Source organism: Protopterus annectens, chromosome 8.part0 (genome assembly GCF_019279795.1).
Source record: "Protopterus annectens isolate FY-2018-M chromosome 8.part0, PAN1.0, whole genome shotgun sequence".
Classification (NCBI taxonomy): Eukaryota; Metazoa; Chordata; order Ceratodontiformes; family Protopteridae; genus Protopterus; species Protopterus annectens.
The window spans coordinates 984,624,060-984,642,465 of NC_056741.1; the positions used below are offsets into that span (position 1 = coordinate 984,624,060).

The window sequence follows — 18,406 nt, forward strand, 5'->3', positions numbered from 1 at the left end:
GAAAAGTGTCTGAATTACAGACCCTCATGGCAGTGGAACCCTTCATTATCTTCCATGCGGACAGGGTTTCCCTCAGGACTAATCCTTCCTTTATGTCCAAGGTGGTGTCTACTGTGGCCCTAAATCAGTCCATTCATTTGCTTACATTTTTCCCTAATCCACAAAACAAAGGAGAATGAATACTGCACTCTCTGGACGTGTACAGACAACTTAGATTCTATTTGGAGAGGACTAAGCCTCTCAGAAAATCTGAACAGCTGCTAGTTGGCTTTGCTGCAGGGGCAGAGGGGAAGGCCATTTCAAAGCAAACCATTTCCAAATGGATAGCCCATTGCATTCTTTTCTGCTACAAGCACCATGGAAAACCTACCCCACAGGGGATAAGATCACATTCCACCAGGGCTGCATCTACCTCTACGGCATTTCTCAGAGGAGTCCCTACCAGGGACATCCAGGAAGCTGCTACCTGGAGTTTTGTACATACTTTCACCAAGCATTACCACATGCCTATGTTTTCTAAATCCAGTGCTGGATTTGCCACAGCAGTCTTGCAGGGCTTAATAGCTGGTCCTAATGCTCTTTAACTACCTCCTCCCTTCTTTAGCTTTGGGAATCAACCCAAATGTGATGACTGCAACAGTGAAACATGAAGAACATAGTACAGTTGTATACACTTACCATAAGTGTAGATGTTAGAGTGTATTCACTATTGCAGTCCTGGTTACCCTCCCTCCAGCCCCCTGACTTCTCTTGGCTCTACCTTTCCTTCTTGTTTGGTATATTTATTTTTTCTTGTGTATTTGCTTTTTGATGGGGGTGTACCATACCTTATAATTGCTTCCTATTGTGGGGGCACCTGACATGTGGGGCAAGAAAAACTGATGTAATGGTGTCGGCTGCATGTTTTATACCCGTGATGACCTGACGTCATGGAAGAAGGCAACAGCATTCGACGCAGAAATCCAAAGACTCTGGTATTTAGATCGGCTGAGGGCTACCTGCAGGCAGATAACCCAAATGTGATGACTGCAACAGTGAATACACTCGAACATCTACATTTACGGCAAGTGTACACAACTGTACTATATGTGTAACTAAATGTATATACTTTAAAACAAATACAATTGCTTCATTGTAGTAAATGTGTGAACAAATGTGAATACAATTTCTGATCCTGTTTTTTATGTCAGCAGCACTCAAAAGTTTTTTTTTGGGAATTACTTTTTACAGGTAGATACTGTGTAAGCTGTAGTTAGAAATGTTATATCTTCAAAATAAAGCACTACAGCATTTGCATACAACATGTAATGTACAGTGTATATTTTTGCTCTTTTATAAATGTTAACATAGCATGCTAAGATGTCATAATTGTATCCACTTCAGGAACAAGTACATCACATGTTCAAGAAATCACAGCAGAAAATCTGACCTTTTTTTTTTTTATCCTTAGGCTATTGATGATGACTGTAATCAAACAGGACAAATGACTTCTGCGTTGTTAGATTGGCCACAGGTAAATCGGTTTATTTCTAGTTTCGTTTCTCTCACATTTGAGTTCTATATTTTCACATTTGTTTTATTTGCTTGATTTTGTGCTGCACAGAATAAAAATACAGAATGCCTGACACCAAAGACACAACAGATGTTTAACTGTATGTGAAATGCAGCTTTCCAGACTCTCCAAGTTTGCTAAGAACTTGGGGCTGGAAATGTATGTTAAGTACTGGACGTTCAGGAGGCATCCTCTCTCAAAAGCAGTACTTCGTAGAGAGATAGACAGAACATGCTGTATCCAATTCTGTTGTATCTTTGCTATTTTCGCAGCTAGTATTTAGTTTTGACAATTGTTATAGGAATGTTTCCATGTGAGCCTTTGGTAATCATACAAGCCAGAAGCCAACATTTCCTGTAATATCTAGCAGAGGGCATGACATTGTATTGCCTTGCACTAGGGTTTCAGCCTAGGCTCATGCAGAAAGGAAAGAAAGAGAAACTTGATGCTTATGTCATGTAAGGAAATTTCTCTGCTGTGGAAGAGGTTCATCTGATGGAAGGGTACTTCCAAGTCACTTCAGACTGCTGTATGACTAGCAAGAAAAAGGTAAGAGAATCCAAAGAGAATTCTTCATTCACTGCCCCCACCTCCTAAATCATCTTATAAGATGGCCATATATTATCACAAGCTCCTCAATTTATTACCTTTCATAATCTGGCACTGAGATGAGCAAGAGCATGGGAGATGCACCGCTGGCAGCCACCTCTGTGATACATCAGAGTTTCTGTACTGATTCATCCATATTTGAGCATAGAGATCCATGAACTTGTATAGCTAGTTATGTGTAGTAGACTAGGTAATACTACTATGAAGGGTTGGGTTTTGAGTGTCATGCGGAAAGTGTATTCTTGTAGCATTCCACCACATTGGTTATGTCTTTATTGGCTATGATCAGAGACTTCATGTATTTGGGTGTAGGCCCTTCAGTAGCAACTGAAGGCAGTAGACTGCTTCTTTTGTCACACATCTTGCTGTGTAGCGCCTCCTCTAGTATGTGAATCAAGATCATGTCCCGAGTGCATGCATTATGTGGCAGATCCTGGAACCTGACAGGCAGCTGATTGTAAATTTCTCCTTATTCAACCTTGTGAGTGGGACATCGGTGTGCCTCACTATCAAGTCACCTATGACTAGTATGTTGGGCATGTTGTTTTGCCTTAGGGGCTTTGGTTGAGTGGCCACTGTTTAGGAGAGTTATGTGTCTCGTGATTAGTGTTGTGTTGTAGTAGTCGAGTGCGTTTCTGCCTTAGGATATCTGCTGTTTGGGTAGATTTTTATTGAGAGCCTCTGCAAAGGTGGGGTTGTGGTTTTGTGTTTTTATGTGAAGGCAATGGTGGTGTGTGTTCTGGAGGGCTATGTGTTCCATGTGGTGTGGTGCAGGTGTTGACCTTCTTTTCTTGACCAGCTAATTCCGGTCTTAGCTGGAGAGTGCGTGGCTTCCAGTTTGGGTATATAAATATATCTCTTGCATGAGTGTTGGGAGGTAAAAGAAGAGGGTTGTCCATGTACATGAGGCAGCTGCTACCTTGCCTCAGGATCCCCAAGTTCACCAGGTTAATAAGAGACAGTACAGGGAACTGACCTTTAGAGGGGTGGGCATTAATAATAAGTACTAGAGCTGTTTCCTTGTAGAGCATACAAGAAGTCTGATAAAGTGCTAAACTAATAAGCCAGTAAAAGTGTGGAAGAGGAGAGAACTAGCAGATTTAAGAGGAAATTTGAAGAGCAGACTTTGGCACCGCTCAGAAGCTTACAAACAGTCCTGGATACAGCAAATCTGTATCTGGACTAGACTAGTTATAAGAACGACGGGCAACAAACGCAAATGCTGGCTTTTAAAAAAGGAAGTTGAAAGAGATGGAAAAACTGCCCAAATGGGCAGTAGACTACAATTTCTGGGCCAGAAACCACTCTTGTAGGTAGGCTACCTAGTGCTTACCACTCCCACTGATAAGCTAGAAGGCTTCCGTCCAACACAGAATGGTTTGGGGGGGCTCAGAAGCTTGCATACAGTCCTGGATACAGTAAATCTATATCTGGACTAGACTACTTACAGGAAAGGTGGGAAAAGCGCAAACGCGGGCTTTTAAACCAGAAAGTTGAAAGAGATGGAAAAACTGCCCAAATGGCCAAAAGCTACAATTTCCGGGCCAGAAACCATTCCTCTTATGGTAGATAGGTTACCTAGTGCTTACCACTCCCACTGATAAGCTAGAAGGTTTGTTGAAAAAAATTTTTCGTTCCTTTGATGGAGCCCTAGAAACATTAGTGAAGGCCAGATTTTACACACAAAAGGCACATAAATATAAAGGAAAAATTAGAATTACAAGCACAAAATGGAAATGGTAGCACAAGTAGTAAAAAGGGAATAGTGAAATGTGGCCATTGTAGACAGTGTAAGTTCCTCTGTTGCAGTTTTCTTTACACGAGGGAGTTTCCTCCCTCAGCGACTTAACATTGGCCAGTATACAAAAGAATTTTACTACTTGTGTGTGGTACATCGCATGTAGGCTGCTATCTGACATAGGCCATAAAAGTGACGTACACACACACCATCCTCAGAACTACTTTGCCATCAGTCCGGATGCTTTACCTGTACGTACGGCCTGTTTTCCGAAGTGGTGACTGTCTCGGTATTTCAGATAAATGCACCGTTGGGGAATCCTTTCTTTACTTTTTTCATTGTGGTTAGGTTTAATGTTATCCAGGAAAGGTAAATGTCAATGTGGATGTCATATTCCACATAAAGGCAATCACCAGCAGTGCCTTTTTTTGTCTTGGGGTCTACCCACAGTCATAAATCTTGTTCTGTCTGCCAGGCCTGTATGCCTAAAACTTTGAGAAATAGGTTAGCTTCCCTTTCTATTTAGAGAATCAGTGCTTGAAACTCTTTGCGAAAAGCACTGTGGAAGGTTCCTCGAGGCCTGATGGCAAGTCACTTGTGAAGCAGACATTCAAGAAGCCTAGGCCTGAAACTTCAGCTGCACCTCCTGTGGCAGATGTCTCTCCCGAGGCAGTTTCTGGCCCGGAGAAACGTTCAGTCCCAAGCCCATAAAGGAGGTTCTTTGGTCATGATGATAGCACATCCATGGAGGTACCACAGGCATCCAGTAAGGATATCCAAGGGAGCCTAGACTTATGATTGCCAAAGGCCCTGGGAGGATCTCCCAGGTATTAGTTAGGGAGGATGTTGATTCCAACATCATTGAAGCTAGGCCTACTTCTGGTCCACCGACTTACACATAGCTGATCTGCATTCTGAGAAACAACAAAAAAACAAAGTATTTGTCACCTACCACTGACCACAGGATTGCAAAATTTTTACACAGGGTATTTTTAATGCCCTTATGCCTCCTCCTGGGGTTTCAGTACCAGCCACACCCTGGGTTCCCTTCCCTCAGAAAAGGGTTGGGAAGAGGCTTCTTGTGAAGAGGAAGAATCTTCAGAGGACGAGTCCGTAGCTTACTCATCAGATCCCCTCCCCGCTGGATTATCCTTCCCTGGAGGAGGAATCCAATGGTACCACCTCCCCAGTGGAGGAAATTACCTTCATTGAGACCTTTGGTAACATGAGAGAACATTTTAAATTACACAGCTATCAGATGTTTGATGTTTAAAAGCAATACTATGAACAACTTCAGGTGTATACTCCTAGTCCCTCAGCTGTACCTCCTGCCCTACCTACATTCTTAGATGCATTTGCATCTTCTAGTAAAACCCGACTCCCAGCCTAGAGCACCTAAGAGACCAGACATTCTACAAAGTGCCTGAAGACTGTAAATTTCTTTTCAAAGTCCCTTCTGCTGACCTTTCTGTCACCTCTGTGGTTTCTGATAAGCCTTCTATGTTACTTATCTCCACTAGCCTTCTTCCCTCTGAAAAAGATAGTGCAGACATATGGAGAGGTAAGGCAAAACAGTATCCACTTCTGCCACCCTTGCGAATAGGGCTATCAATTATCAAACACACATTACTAAATACACCTTGGAACTTTTGTCCCAACTTTCAAAAATTATTTCAGATATGCCAGACTTGAAGAATAAGTCTTTGGCCTCTTCCCTAATTGGGGCAGCCTCTCAAGTGGCCTGCCATTCAATAAAAGTTAGCTACAATGCTGTGAAGGCTTCAGCTAGGGCAGCTGCCACAGGTTTGGTCCTGAGATTTGCCTGGTTGAGACTGCAACCTCTAGCAGAGGACACTTAAATCCAGATTCATGGATGCCCCCTTGGACAATTCAGCCCTGTTTGGTCCTGTTGCTGCGGAATTGTTTAAATCTTTACAGGAGAGGAGTAAAGAGATGTAGGAGCTGAAAAATATTCCTGTCTCCACTGTACCAAAATTCCAAAGGAGTTATCCTTCTAAACCAGTGTTTGTTAGAAGACAGTCATGGTCTCATCCAGCTAAGTCAAAAAAGTCTGGTAAGAGACCTCAGCAACGTAGGACTCCCCAACAAGCCCTACCTCAAAAAAAGCAGTCCTTTCCAGACAGACCAGGGTCCATCTGACTGTTTGGTCCCCATACACCCCCCCCCCTCGTCCTTTCACCTTTCCTTTTTCAACTCCAGCTTGGGATAGCATAACACGGAATGCCTGGGTGTTCTCCATCATAAAAAAGGGTAATTTCATGGTATGGAATTCATTCCCACCTGTCAAGGGCATCTCACAACCTCCCAGAAACCCACTACCGCATTTCCCAAAGGTGCTGCTAAACCTGTTGGATCAAGGCACCATTCAGCCTGTTCCATCCAGCCAAAGGGGAAAAGGGTTCTATTCAAAAATGTTTTTGGTATCAAGGAAAGAGGGCCCATGGAGACCCGTCCTGGACCTCACCTACTTGGACACCTTCCTGTAAGTGCCTACATTTCAGAATGTGTATATTAAAAACCCTTTCCCCCTCTGATCATTCCACAAGCCTATATGGTTTTCCATAGACATAAGGGATGCTTACCTGGACATCCCCATTCATCCCAGTTACAGGACTTTTTTACGATTCTCTAGCCTCTTAGCACTTTCATTTTACTGTCTTGCCTTTTGGTCTCTCCACCACTCCAAGGGTATTCACGAAAAGCCTAGTTCCGGTAACTGCTTTCTGCAGACTTCATGGCATTTAGCTCTTCCCATACATGGATGTCCTTCACTTTCAAGCAGTCAGTCCAGGAGCATTAGAGCACAGTCTAAACTCCACCATCTCCATCCTACAGTCTCTGGGTTTCAAGATAAGCTACCAAAAATCTGCTGTTTCCCCATCTCAGGACCAGATATTTCTGATATGCAGGATACAGACAGACCTTATGAAGGTCTCTCTCCCCAGTCAGAAGGCTCAGGAGCTTATCTCCTTTTTCCGGAGCCTCATTAATTAACTCTCATCACTGCCAGGACCTTTCTCAGAACCCTGGGCTTCATGGCATCCACTGTCCCCAGTGCTTCCTTTGGCAAAACTGCAAGAGGAAACTACAGTGGTTCCAGAAATCAGTGCGGATGCAACATGCACATCCACTAGAGTTCCCAGATGTTCTTCGTGGGTTCAGGCGCCTAGGCAGTGAGACATTTCCCTGTGATACATTTGATTGGGGACATATGGCTGAAGTGACAGTCAGCTGCAGAGAAATATGGCTGTTTGCAAATTCTCTGTGGGCAAAGAGAAGCACACACTGCCATGCCCACAGCTTTAATAACCAAACGCATGGAGGCAGAAGAAGTAATGAGTGTTGTGCTCAGTGTACATTCCATACTTATGCAACTACAACATGTCGAAGTGTGCTACAGCATGGAGGAAATCCTACAGACTACCGTAGTCACATTTATGCTCCAGTATGCGTTTTAGGTAATCTTCCCTAGACACTGTGAAGGCGGTAGTGGTCCACACACACCGATTATAAAGGCACTGCCCATTGTGTACTGCATTTTTACTGCCACTGACATGCCCTCTGGCCAGCCTGCTTTCTCATGTTCCCTCGGGGACCATGGACATTGTTTTCCCCCTGTGCATTTGGTTATTGAAGTTGTGGGTATGGCGCATATTCTTCTCTTTGCCCACAGGGAATTTGCAAATAGCCATATTTCTCTGCAGCTGACTGTCACTTCAACCATGTGTCCCCAGTCAAATGTACCACAGGGAAATGTCTCGCTACCTAGGTGCCTGAACCTGTTCTTCGTGTTTCACTGTTGCAGTCATCACATTTGGGGTTATCAAGCCAGGGTCCAGGAGATGTTCACAGATGCCTCAGATACAGGATGGGGAGCAGCTTTCGGCTCCATAAAAGCACCTGGTCCCCTCTCTCAAAAAAAGGAACACATCAGTATAAAAGAAATGAGGGCACTGCTGCTGGCTGTTCAGACCTTTCAGTCCCTCTTCATCCCAAGCTCTCTAATTTTTACAGACAACATGACCGTTCTCTGGTATCTGAACAAGCAGGGAGGGTCAAAGTCTTGTCACCTTTGCAGAATAGCTCTACAAGTGTGGTAAATGGCTGTCAAACTTAAGACTCCCCTCCAGGCTGCATATATGCCGTCCAGCCAGAATATAGTGGCAGACACATTGAGCAGGTCCGACACACAGTCCCGTGAATGGATGCTTCACAGAGAATTCCTGGACATTGCCCACAAATGGGGTACTCCACAAATAGACCTTTTTGCCTCCCCCATGAACAGACAGCTTTCACAATTTTGTGCCAGAGATCCACAACCTTTGGTCTGGAAGGTGGACACCCTCAACTTTTCATGGAGGGGATGTTTCTGGATGCATTCCCTCCCCTTCCTCTCATTCCAAAAGTCCTGCTAAAGATTCAGCAGGACAAACCAATCTTGATGATGATCCCCTTTTAGCCAAGACAGCATGGGTTCCCCCTACTCCTGCATTTAGCCAAGAGCAGTCGTCACAGGTTACCCCACAGAGTGGACCTTCTTGCACAACACCAAGGAACTCTGATCCATCCCCACTTGTATGCTCTTCAGTTGATGTTGTAGGTGATAGGGTTTTAATTCCTTTTAGACACCTTCTTTCAGAGGACGTGCTTATGGATATGCAGGAGGCCAAGAAATCCAGTACTAGAAAATCTTATTTATCCAAATGCAAGAGATTTTCAATTTGGTGTCTTTCTCGTAACCAGGACCCATTTACAATGGAGGTCTCACTGGTTCTCTCATACCTGTGTGAATTGCTGGATGTTGGCTTAACTTACTCTTTAGTAAAAATGTATTTGTCAGCTATTTCTGCATGTCTGCCTCTTTCTCCACCTTTATATACTGCGGTGGTGGTGCTGCGGTAGCGTTGTCGCCTCACAGTAAGACGCTGTTCGGTTCGATTTTGAGCTAGAGCGTCTTTTGTGTGGAGACATGCGTGAATGGGCACACCTTTGTTGAAGGTTGTGCATCAGAGCTGGCAACTCGGTACGTAAAAATCTACTGCCAATCATTAGCGGACCGGAGTTCCGCTGTGGCGACCCCTAACTGGGAAAAGCCGAAAGACACAAACAAAGTCTCTAGATTTGAGGCTAAACAATTCTTAAAAGATGTTCTTCACATAAGATCTCCCATGAACCCTGTTCCACTACCCTGGGATCTTAACTTTTTATTGGAGAATCTGACTCTAGCCCCTTTTGAGCTGGCAGCTTTTGCTTCCTTGAATACTGCTCCTGGAAAACTATGTTGCTGCTTGCACTAACCTCATTCAGAAGGGTTTCAGAACTGCAGGCCCTTGTGGCTTCTCCTCCTTTCTTGTTGTTCACAGAGACGGTGTGTGTCTCTGCACCAACCCTTCCTTTATGCCTAAAGTGGTAAATGAGTTATCCCTCAATCAGTCTACCCTTTTCCCTACTCCACAAAACTTGGGGAGGATTTTGCACACTTTAGATGTGCATAGACAGCTTAGGTTCTGTCTTGACAAAGCAAAGAACATCAGGACATCTGACCAGTTTCTCATTTCACCCAAGTGCTTTAGGACTTTGTCTTTAAACACACTATTTCCAGCTGGATCTCTAAAGCAATTTCCTTTTACTATGAGCACCATGGAAAGAGCCTCCCTTCTCCTGTTAAGGCACAGTGTGCCAGGGCTTTTGCTTCCTTTGGCACCTTCTTGAAAGGACCGGACACTAATTGCATTCTGGAGACAGTTATCTGGTCTTCAGTCCATACCTTCACCAAACATTACAAACTGGACAACATTTCCAAATCTAGGGCATGATTTGCCAGGGCTATTTTTCGTGGTTTCATACTGCACTGCCCCTACCTCCTCCCTTTCCTCATGAGCTTTGGTATTCTCCCTCATGTAAAGAGTACTGCGACAGAGGAAAAGAAGGATATAGATTAGTTGTGTAAAATCCTACCATAATGATAGATGTCTCTCCCTCATGTAAAGAGTACTGCGACAGAGGAAAAGAAGGATATAGATTAGTTGTGTAAAATCCTACCATAATGATAGATGTCCTTCTCTCATTTGCAGCATTTCATCCCTCCCTCCTTTCCCCTGACTTTGTTCTTTCTTGGATGTACTCAGTTACATACACAATTCCCTTAGACAGTCATTTCTCCTGGGGCACTCAGTTCTGAAGATGGTGTGCGAGTATGTCACTTTTATGGCCTAGATCCAATAGCAGCCTATGTGCACCGTACCATGCACTTCTAAGTAGTAAAAGTCTTTTGTATACTGGCCGACATCGGGTTTTTGAGGCAGGGAACTCCCTCATGTAAAGAATACTGCAACAGGGAACAGAAGGACAGCTCTCAACTGTATAAATGTTTGAAGAACGACCAAATTTTTGCCTCCTATTTTAGTCCGTTTTTCATAAAATTGTGGATGTTATGTAGTCCGGTCTCGCCTACATTCTTCCCCGTGGGTTCGGAGCCAAATGTCTGCTCCAACTTGGCCATACTTTAGCTCGAAGTCTTTCTATTTGGCTGGGCTAAGATGGTATCCCATGCTGCACTGCTCTCTATCCCCAGATCCTGTTTGCCGCTCCTGTAGCTCAAACGTGGTCTCGCTTTCAGCTGTGGCTAAGTATCTTTTCTTCTTTATAGCAGATAAGTTTTTTGCAAAAAAAAGCTATTTTCATAGCTATTTGTGTGTGTTTCTTGAACTGTGTTGTGGAAAAGTTTTTTTTCTTGTAGCGTGTTCTTGTGGTATCCCACTAACTGTTTCCAATGGGTTAGGCCCATTTCAGTTAGAGGACCTAGTCTGTCCCCTTGCTTTCCTCGTGTGCTAACTTTTTCCCTTGGGCTAAAACTGTTTAAACTAGAGGAATTAGTCCCCCACCTTGTACTAGTATCTAGGACCGTTTTAGTTAGAGGTCTTTGTGGTGTACTGTTTGTTTGTCCTGATGTCCTTCAAGGATGCATCTGCAGTCCTTACAAATGGGTTGTCCTGTCGTCAGGCAGCCCTTCGGTCGGTCGGATTCCAAAGTCCGGGTCCGGCTTCGGCTGGTGTCGCACTTCACCCGACGTCATCGCTGCAGTTTTTCGGGTATAAAGGCATCAGCCGATGCCATTTTCCTCAGTCTTTCTTGCCGCGTGGCGCCCAAAGCAGAAGCTGTTCGCAAGTGCCGGTCGGTCAGATCCAGAGATTACTACTACCGAATACTACTTCGAAGACTTCTAAAAAGCTAAGTACCCCGTTGGGGACTCTTTCTTGCCTCAACCGTTGGTCTAGTTTTTGAGTTAGTTACTCGGTGTCTGTGGTAACTATGCATAAAGATACTAAGGAGCATAAGCCCTCGGGCTTTAAGAAGTGCACCAAGTGTAGTTATAAGATGTCCATCACTGATGGACACTCTGTGTGTACTGTCTGGGAGCGAATCACCTCCAGGAATCGTGTAGTTTTTGTCATGCTTTTAGCCCGTGTGTTGTTCAGGAAAGGAAGAACAAATTGATTTTGAAAGGACTTCTGAAACTCTCCTTTGAGGAGGGTTTGGAGAGTGCTTCCAGCTTTGTCTTCTCCATCAGAAGCCAAATCTTCCAAGGCTAAAAAGCGATCCCCGGCTCCATCAGTATCATCAGAGTTGCCGGAGAAAACAGCAAAATCTTCAACAACATCCTCGGCTCCATTGTCCTCGGGGCCGCAGGAAGTGTCAGTGGTTATGGAACCTGCTTCTGCTCCAATTTTCTTGGAGCCTGTTCGGAGCCGGTCGCCTAGCATTAGGCTGGTATCTCCTCCTTGCAGGTCTCCTTCAGAGAGTAGGTCTCGATCTCCTTCCCTGTCCTCCAAATCCTCCAGGACCTTATCGGATGTGGACGTCAACAGAATGGTGCAGAGACTTCTTCAGTCACTGGTACTGGCAAAATTGTTTTCGGCTCCGACCCAGTCTGCTCCGGAGCCAGTCCCTCTACATACATCGATACTTCCTCCTCCGAGCGCATCTCTGCTTTCGGAGCCGGAGTGCTCGGCTCCATGTGATGTCCCTAGGTCGGTTCCGACAGCCCCTCCTGACTTATTGGTTCTGACGTCAGCTCCGACCCCGTCGGTGCCGTCCACGGGGTTCCGGACTCGGGGCTCATCGGTCAGACCCGAGGGAGAGGCTTCAGGACATCTCTCAGCTTCTAGTTTCCCTCTCGGTGCTTCGGCAGAGGGAAGCCTGACTCCTGTCTCGGCTTCGGAGGCTGGTCGATCTTCGGACCCAGGAGGACCAGCTTTTGAGGCCATGCGGAGCGTGCTGGCCAGGTCATCAGCGGCACCATACGGTTCGGTCACTCTGTCCCCTGCAGCACCGGTACAGGTCTCTGATCGCCCTCTATTTCTTGACAGCAGAGCCCCAAGGCCTCAGGGTACCCCCACGAGTGGTCCCCATATTTCTGAGGGCCCCTCAGAGTTTTTGCCTGAGGAGCCACCCAGAAAGAGAACATGCAAGAGGAAGCACATAGATTCCCAAGATGAGTCTCTCACGTCAGGCACTGACCTCGAGGAATCGGAGGGGTCCCCTAAGTCATCCTCTGAGCATGTTTCTTTCTCTGACATCCTAGAGATTTTGAAGCAAAGAGGTGACTGGCCATCCAAAGCCCCCTCCGAAGAGGAGTGAGTGTTCCTGAAGGCCTTTGGTGCTCAGCCCTCTGCCTCCTGGGCGTTTCCACCCTTCGAGCTTCTGGATCTGGTTTGTCAAAGGGTGTGGGAAACCCCTGACTCTGGAACCAGTCCCCAGGATACCCAATAAATTTTTGTCTGCCCCTCCTGATAAGGAATTTCTATTCAAGGGAGTCCCTGTGGATGCCATGGTGGTGGCAGCGGCCACCAAAAAGGAATTAGCTGAGACTTCTTCCACTGTCCATCCCCCTAACAAGGAGTCTAGGACTATGGACCTGTACGGGAAGCGTACGTTTTCTTCAGCGGCCTTTACTTTGCGGTCACTGAATTAACTTATCACACTTTTACACTGCTCCAGAGAGATCTCCTAAAGGAGCTTGGAGATGCTCTAACGGGTAACGTTTCTGAGGTGGTGGCTCAGAAGGTCAACGCTCAGATGTCTACCCTCAATACTGTTGTGAACTCCTCCATGAGGCTGATCTCTCACACAGCTGAGGGAGCAAGTAGGGCAGCAAGTTCAGGAGTCGCTTCTAGCAGACATGCCTGGATGCGCCTTTATTTCACGGAGGCCTTCAAGTCTACATTCATCGACACCCCATTTGATGGTTCCTCTTTGTTCGGAACTAAGGTGAAAGACACTCTCACTAGGTGCGAGCAAGAGGGGAAAACTCTGTCTGCCATAGGAGTCTGTTTTTCCCTTTCCTCTAGGCCTTATCCCAAGGCCCAGAGGGGTGGAAAGATGTGGTTCAAGAAATCACAGAGGTTTTTTCCCGATTCACAAGGTGAGCCCCCCTCCAGAGGCAGGGGAGGGGGTGGTTTTTCGGGTAGATGCTGCCCTAGGGGCAGAGGAGGCCCTCGCAACTCAGGAGACGGCGATTCCTTTCGTGGTTCTCCCTACCGCCGCTCATGATGGGAGGCCCGACTGTGCATTTCCGGAGCCAGTCGGGGGTCGAGTCTCACTATACCCGGAGGCTTGGCAAGATATCACCCAGGACCAATGGGCTCTACGAATAATTTCCGGAGGATATGTCATTCCCTTCTCGTCATCTCCCCCTCCAGTCAAAAAAATCCCGGATGTTCTACCCAGTCAAAGGGGTTCCGCAGCTTCAGAAAGTTTCAAAGCTGCTAGAAAAAGGAGCCATCCAACATGTCTCCTCAGACCAGATCGGATTAGGGACTTCAGATTCTTTTTGGTGCCAAAAAGGACAGGGGACCCGAGACCCATTTTGGATCTCAGCCGATTGAACACCCATGTGCAAAAGTCCAAGTTCCGACTGGTCACGTTGCAATCTATTCTCCCATTGTTGGGAAAAGGTGTGGATGTGCTCGATTGACCTCAGTGATGCTTACTACCACATAAAGATGGACAGGGCATCCAGAAGTCACCTACACTTCTGGCTGGGAGCCAGTCACTTTCAGTTTCGAGCCCTGCCCTTTGGTCTCATCACAGCCCCCAGGGTGTTTACCAAATGCATGGCAGTGATGACTGCTCACTTGAGACGTCAGGGATTCCAGGTGTTTCCATACCTGGATGACTGGCTCTTTACTGCCACCGCCAGGCATCTGCTACTTCAGACCAGAGACGCTGCTATCAACCTATGTCAACAGTTGGGCATCACCTTGAACTGGGAAAAATCTGCCTTGTTGCCCTCGCAGCGTGTCACATTTATAGGCGCTGAATTAGACACCGTCCTCATGTGGGCGTTTCTACCACAGGAAAGAATCGGAGTCCTACAACAACAGGTTTACACCTTGCTCCCTCTGAGAAGATTGAAGGCAAGATTGGTCCTCCAGTTGTTGGAGATGATGGCTGCTACCATTATGTTAGTTCCCCTGGCAAGGTTACATATGAGGCTCCTTCTTTGGCCACTCTTCGCCCAGTGGTCTCTTCAACGTATTCCACTTTCTCACCCTATTCTACTCTCAGACAGGTGCAAACAGGATCTCAGTTGATGGCTTCACACCAACAACCTCGATGTGGGGAAGCCCTTCGTTCCTTCACCTCCGGTTGCCACGGTGACCGCAGATGCCTCCCAGATGAGGTGGGGGGGGGGGCATTATCTAGGCAGGACAGTCCAAGGCACGTGGCAAGAGCACAAGATGCATCTGCATATCAGTGTCCTGGAGATGAGAGCAGTGCTACTAGCATTGCAAGCACTTCAGAGCTTTCGTCCTGTCGGGACTATTGCAATCCACTCAGAAAATATGTCGGTAGTATGGTGTCTGAACAAACGGGGAGGAACCAAGTCGTACCCCCTTTGCAGAGAGACCATGCGAGTGTGGCAGTGGGCAGTGTCTTCCCAACGTTTTCTGGTAGCAATGCACATTCCGGGGAAGTCCAATGTGATCGCAGACAGGCTAAGCAGAGCTATTCTGATGCCTCACGAGTGGTCCCTGAACTGTCAAGTTGCGGAGCAGATTTTCTGCAGGTGGGGTCAGCCTTACTGCGACCCATTTGACAGCCCCCTCAATGCCAAATGCAGCAGCTACGTCACCCTTATCCCCCCTCAGGGGGAGTCACCCAGGGACGCTCTAATCCACGATTGGCCCCCCCGGTCTAGTATATGGCTTCCCTCCGGTTCCTTTGCTGTCAAAGGTTATTCAGAAAGCGCAGTCCTTGGGAAGCAAAATGATTCTGATTGCTCCACACTGGCCTCGTCAAATTTGGTTCCCCTTTCTCCATCCCTATCTCATGGATGCTCCTTGGATTCTGGACCCACAACCAGACTTACTGACTCGCATGTCAGGGCAGCTCCATCCCTCTCTTCGGACCCTCCAGTTGACAGCTTGGCTACTCCACTTCCTTCATTAGTTAGGCTTCACCATTTTTCTCCGGAGGTGGTTCATATTCTATTTTCCTCTCATAAGCCTTCGACCAGGAAGATTTATTACTGCAAATGGAAGAGATTTTCCATCTGGGCACATGCCAAAAAGATTGACCCTTACACAGCTCCAATCTTGTCAGTATTGGAGTTCCTTTCTATGCTTAATCTTGTCAGTACTGGAGTTCCTTTCTATGCTTTTCAACCAGGTATCAGCTGCCGCAACCATTAAAGTCCAGTTGGCGGTGATTTCTACCTTTCATGTCGCAGACGAACCTAGTCTAATGGCACATAGACTCTGTAAGGCTTTCCTGAACGGCACTTTGTTGCTTCGTCCTCCTGTCTCTGAACCTGTTATGCCTTGGGGCTTAAACTTTGTTCTACAGGGTCTTACTTCACCCCCCTTTGAGCCTGTAGCCACTTGTGATTTAAAATTCTTAACTTGGAAGACTGTCTTTTTGGTAGCCATCACGTCAGCCAGACGTGTTTCGGAGCTTCAAGCTTTATCAATCAAACCACCATATTTGATTTTTCATAAAGACAGGGTTTCTCTCAGACTGAATCCTTCCTTTCTTCCCAAAGTAGCGTCAGTTAGTAACCTTAACCAATCCATTGAATTACCAGTGTTTTTTCCTCAGTTCTCGAACAAGGCAGAATTCAAATTCATCAGTTGGATGTGCACTGTCAATTACGATTTTATTTGCATAGAACGAAGGACCTCAGAAAATCTGATCAGTTGTTTGTTTCATTTTGGGAAACAGAATTGGGTCTTCTGTTTACAAAGTCACGTTGTCCAGGTGGATTTCCACTTGTATTTCTTTCATTTATACTTCAGGGGGAATAGATTTACCGTTCCGAGTGAAGGCTCACTCTACCCGGTCTGTATCTACATCTACAGCATTTCAGGCCAGATTGTCTATGGATGATATTTGTGCTGCGGCTACTTGGGCATCTTCTCATACCTTTGTTACTCATTACAAGTTAGATGTGGTATCTAGAGACAGGTCTTCCTTTGGTTCTACAGTGCTCAGGAGTATTTTTCACTGAGCCTCCCAGGATTTAGGTGCTGGGGACGCTGTCCCACGGGTAAGAATGTAGGTGAGATTGGACTACATAATATCAAGAAGTTATGTACTCACCATAACGTTCGATGTATGTAGTCCATCTCGCATCACATTCTTACTTACCCCCCCCCCCCACCTTCCCCAATCCTGGAGGATCTGGAGGTTAGGCCTGGTTTCAGAGTTCCCTTCATTCTTGGTTTGTTCTTCCTTCCTTAGGTGGTGTTATGCATAGCGAGTGAATGCTGGTGCTTGCAGCAAATTAGATCTGGGGATAGAGAGCAGTGCAGCATGGGATTCCATCTTAGCCCAACCAGTAGAAAGACTTTGAGCTAAAGTATGGCCGAGTCAGAGCCGACATTCGGCTCCGAACCCACGGTAAGAATGTGAGGCGAGATGGACTACATACATCAAACGTTATGGTGAGTACATAACTTCTTGTTTTCTGGCAAATTAGTGACAAAACAATAAAGATTGAAGTAAAAAAAAAAATTAGACATTTGAGTTTGACATCATACTTTTCAGAAAATTCATGCTAATGTAAATATTGTAAATGCAGTATTTAAAAATTGTCCCTATTTCTGGGCCTTTGTCCCACTTTAATGGCCTTATCCAGATTTCTTGCTCTTAAGAGGTTGAGAGGTATGAGGACATTTATCGTAATGTTAAGATTTTACTCAACTAATCTTTATACAAGGCCAAAATTGAAGCTTAAGACATTTAATATTTAATAGAAAATAGACCACTCCTTGTGAGTCGTGTGTGTGTGTGTGTGTGTGTGTGTGTGTGTGTGTGTGTGTATATATATATATATATATATATATATATATATATATATATATATATATATATATATATATATAAATATATATATAAATTTATAGTGTTTCTGTGATTACTGACAGTATTTTATGAGTAAAATGTAGAGAGAACCATGCTGTAAACAGTGATCTAAGTTTTTGTTTGTTTATTCTTGAGCACATTCGGCACATTCCCACCCAACCCAGGGGAGTCCCATTGCACATGGAATTGATTTGGCAGTTGTAGCTTAAGACATTCTAATTTCCTGGGTTAGTTGACACCATATCCATTAATAGTTTGTTAAAATTACAAGCTGCCAAATTATGAATTTCCATATGAACTTCTACTGTATTATGTGTTAAGTCTGTTGGAATGATAAGACGTTAACAAAAATAAAAACTTTCTTTTGCCATATGAACATCAATTCTTTAGGGGTATTGGGAGTAATATGTTGCCTTACAAACATAAAATTGGGAGTAATATGTTACCTTACAAACATAAAGTTAAGGGCTTGATTTTTGGATTTGAATGGAAGTTGGCAAGGCTTAAAATGCCCCACAAGGGCATTTAACCTAGTACTTGCCTATGAACCAGGGATTTGTATTTTAAATCATTTATTTATTTTTTATCTTGGCGGACAAGTGCACTTTAAACCTAGGTAATGATTTTGTTATGTGACTTCTAAATGAGTTATTTCAAACTGTGACACTTTGTAAAAACAGAAGTCCTGATTTTTGGAGGAAAGCACGTAGCCTGTGGAATTCTTGAGAGTTGAGTCAGGTGGCTTGTAGCACTGGTGCATTTCACTTTTGTTGGTTATATACATGTCCCACTGTAATTCTGTCTGAGGTGATGCTGTTCTCGGATGTTCTTATCTTTAAAATTTGGTTTGCTTACAAAAAAAAAAAAAAGGAAAAGAAAAACCTGAGTGACCTAGGTGGATTCAACGGAACTCATGGAACAAGCCCAGACTTTAATACAAGGGATTGTAGACCATCTTATTGGGGGATGTTCACTTCATTCCATCTTGGGCTTCAGTGAACACATATACAGCATATCAGAAATCCTGATGATGGACTCGTCTGGAAATGTGTTGCAACAGGACTCAATGTTATCAGACATGATGGTTTTCTTTTTTTGGAACATCACCATTTGGGCTG

At 45.1% G+C, this 18,406-nt stretch overlaps 1 protein-coding gene across 4 annotated transcripts in view; it reads left to right on the top strand.

Moving 5' to 3' along the window:
- The window catches only part of ETFB (electron transfer flavoprotein subunit beta), a 347,620-nt gene that overhangs the window by 66,206 nt on the left and 263,008 nt on the right, over positions 1 to 18,406 (top strand). For all 4 annotated transcript variants that reach the window (XM_044080496.1, XM_044080493.1, XM_044080495.1 and 1 more), the window contains exon 4: positions 1,451 to 1,513. In XM_044080496.1, the coding sequence (XP_043936431.1) occupies positions 1,451 to 1,513 (63 nt within the window). The remainder of the gene's footprint in view (positions 1 to 1,450; positions 1,514 to 18,406) is intronic.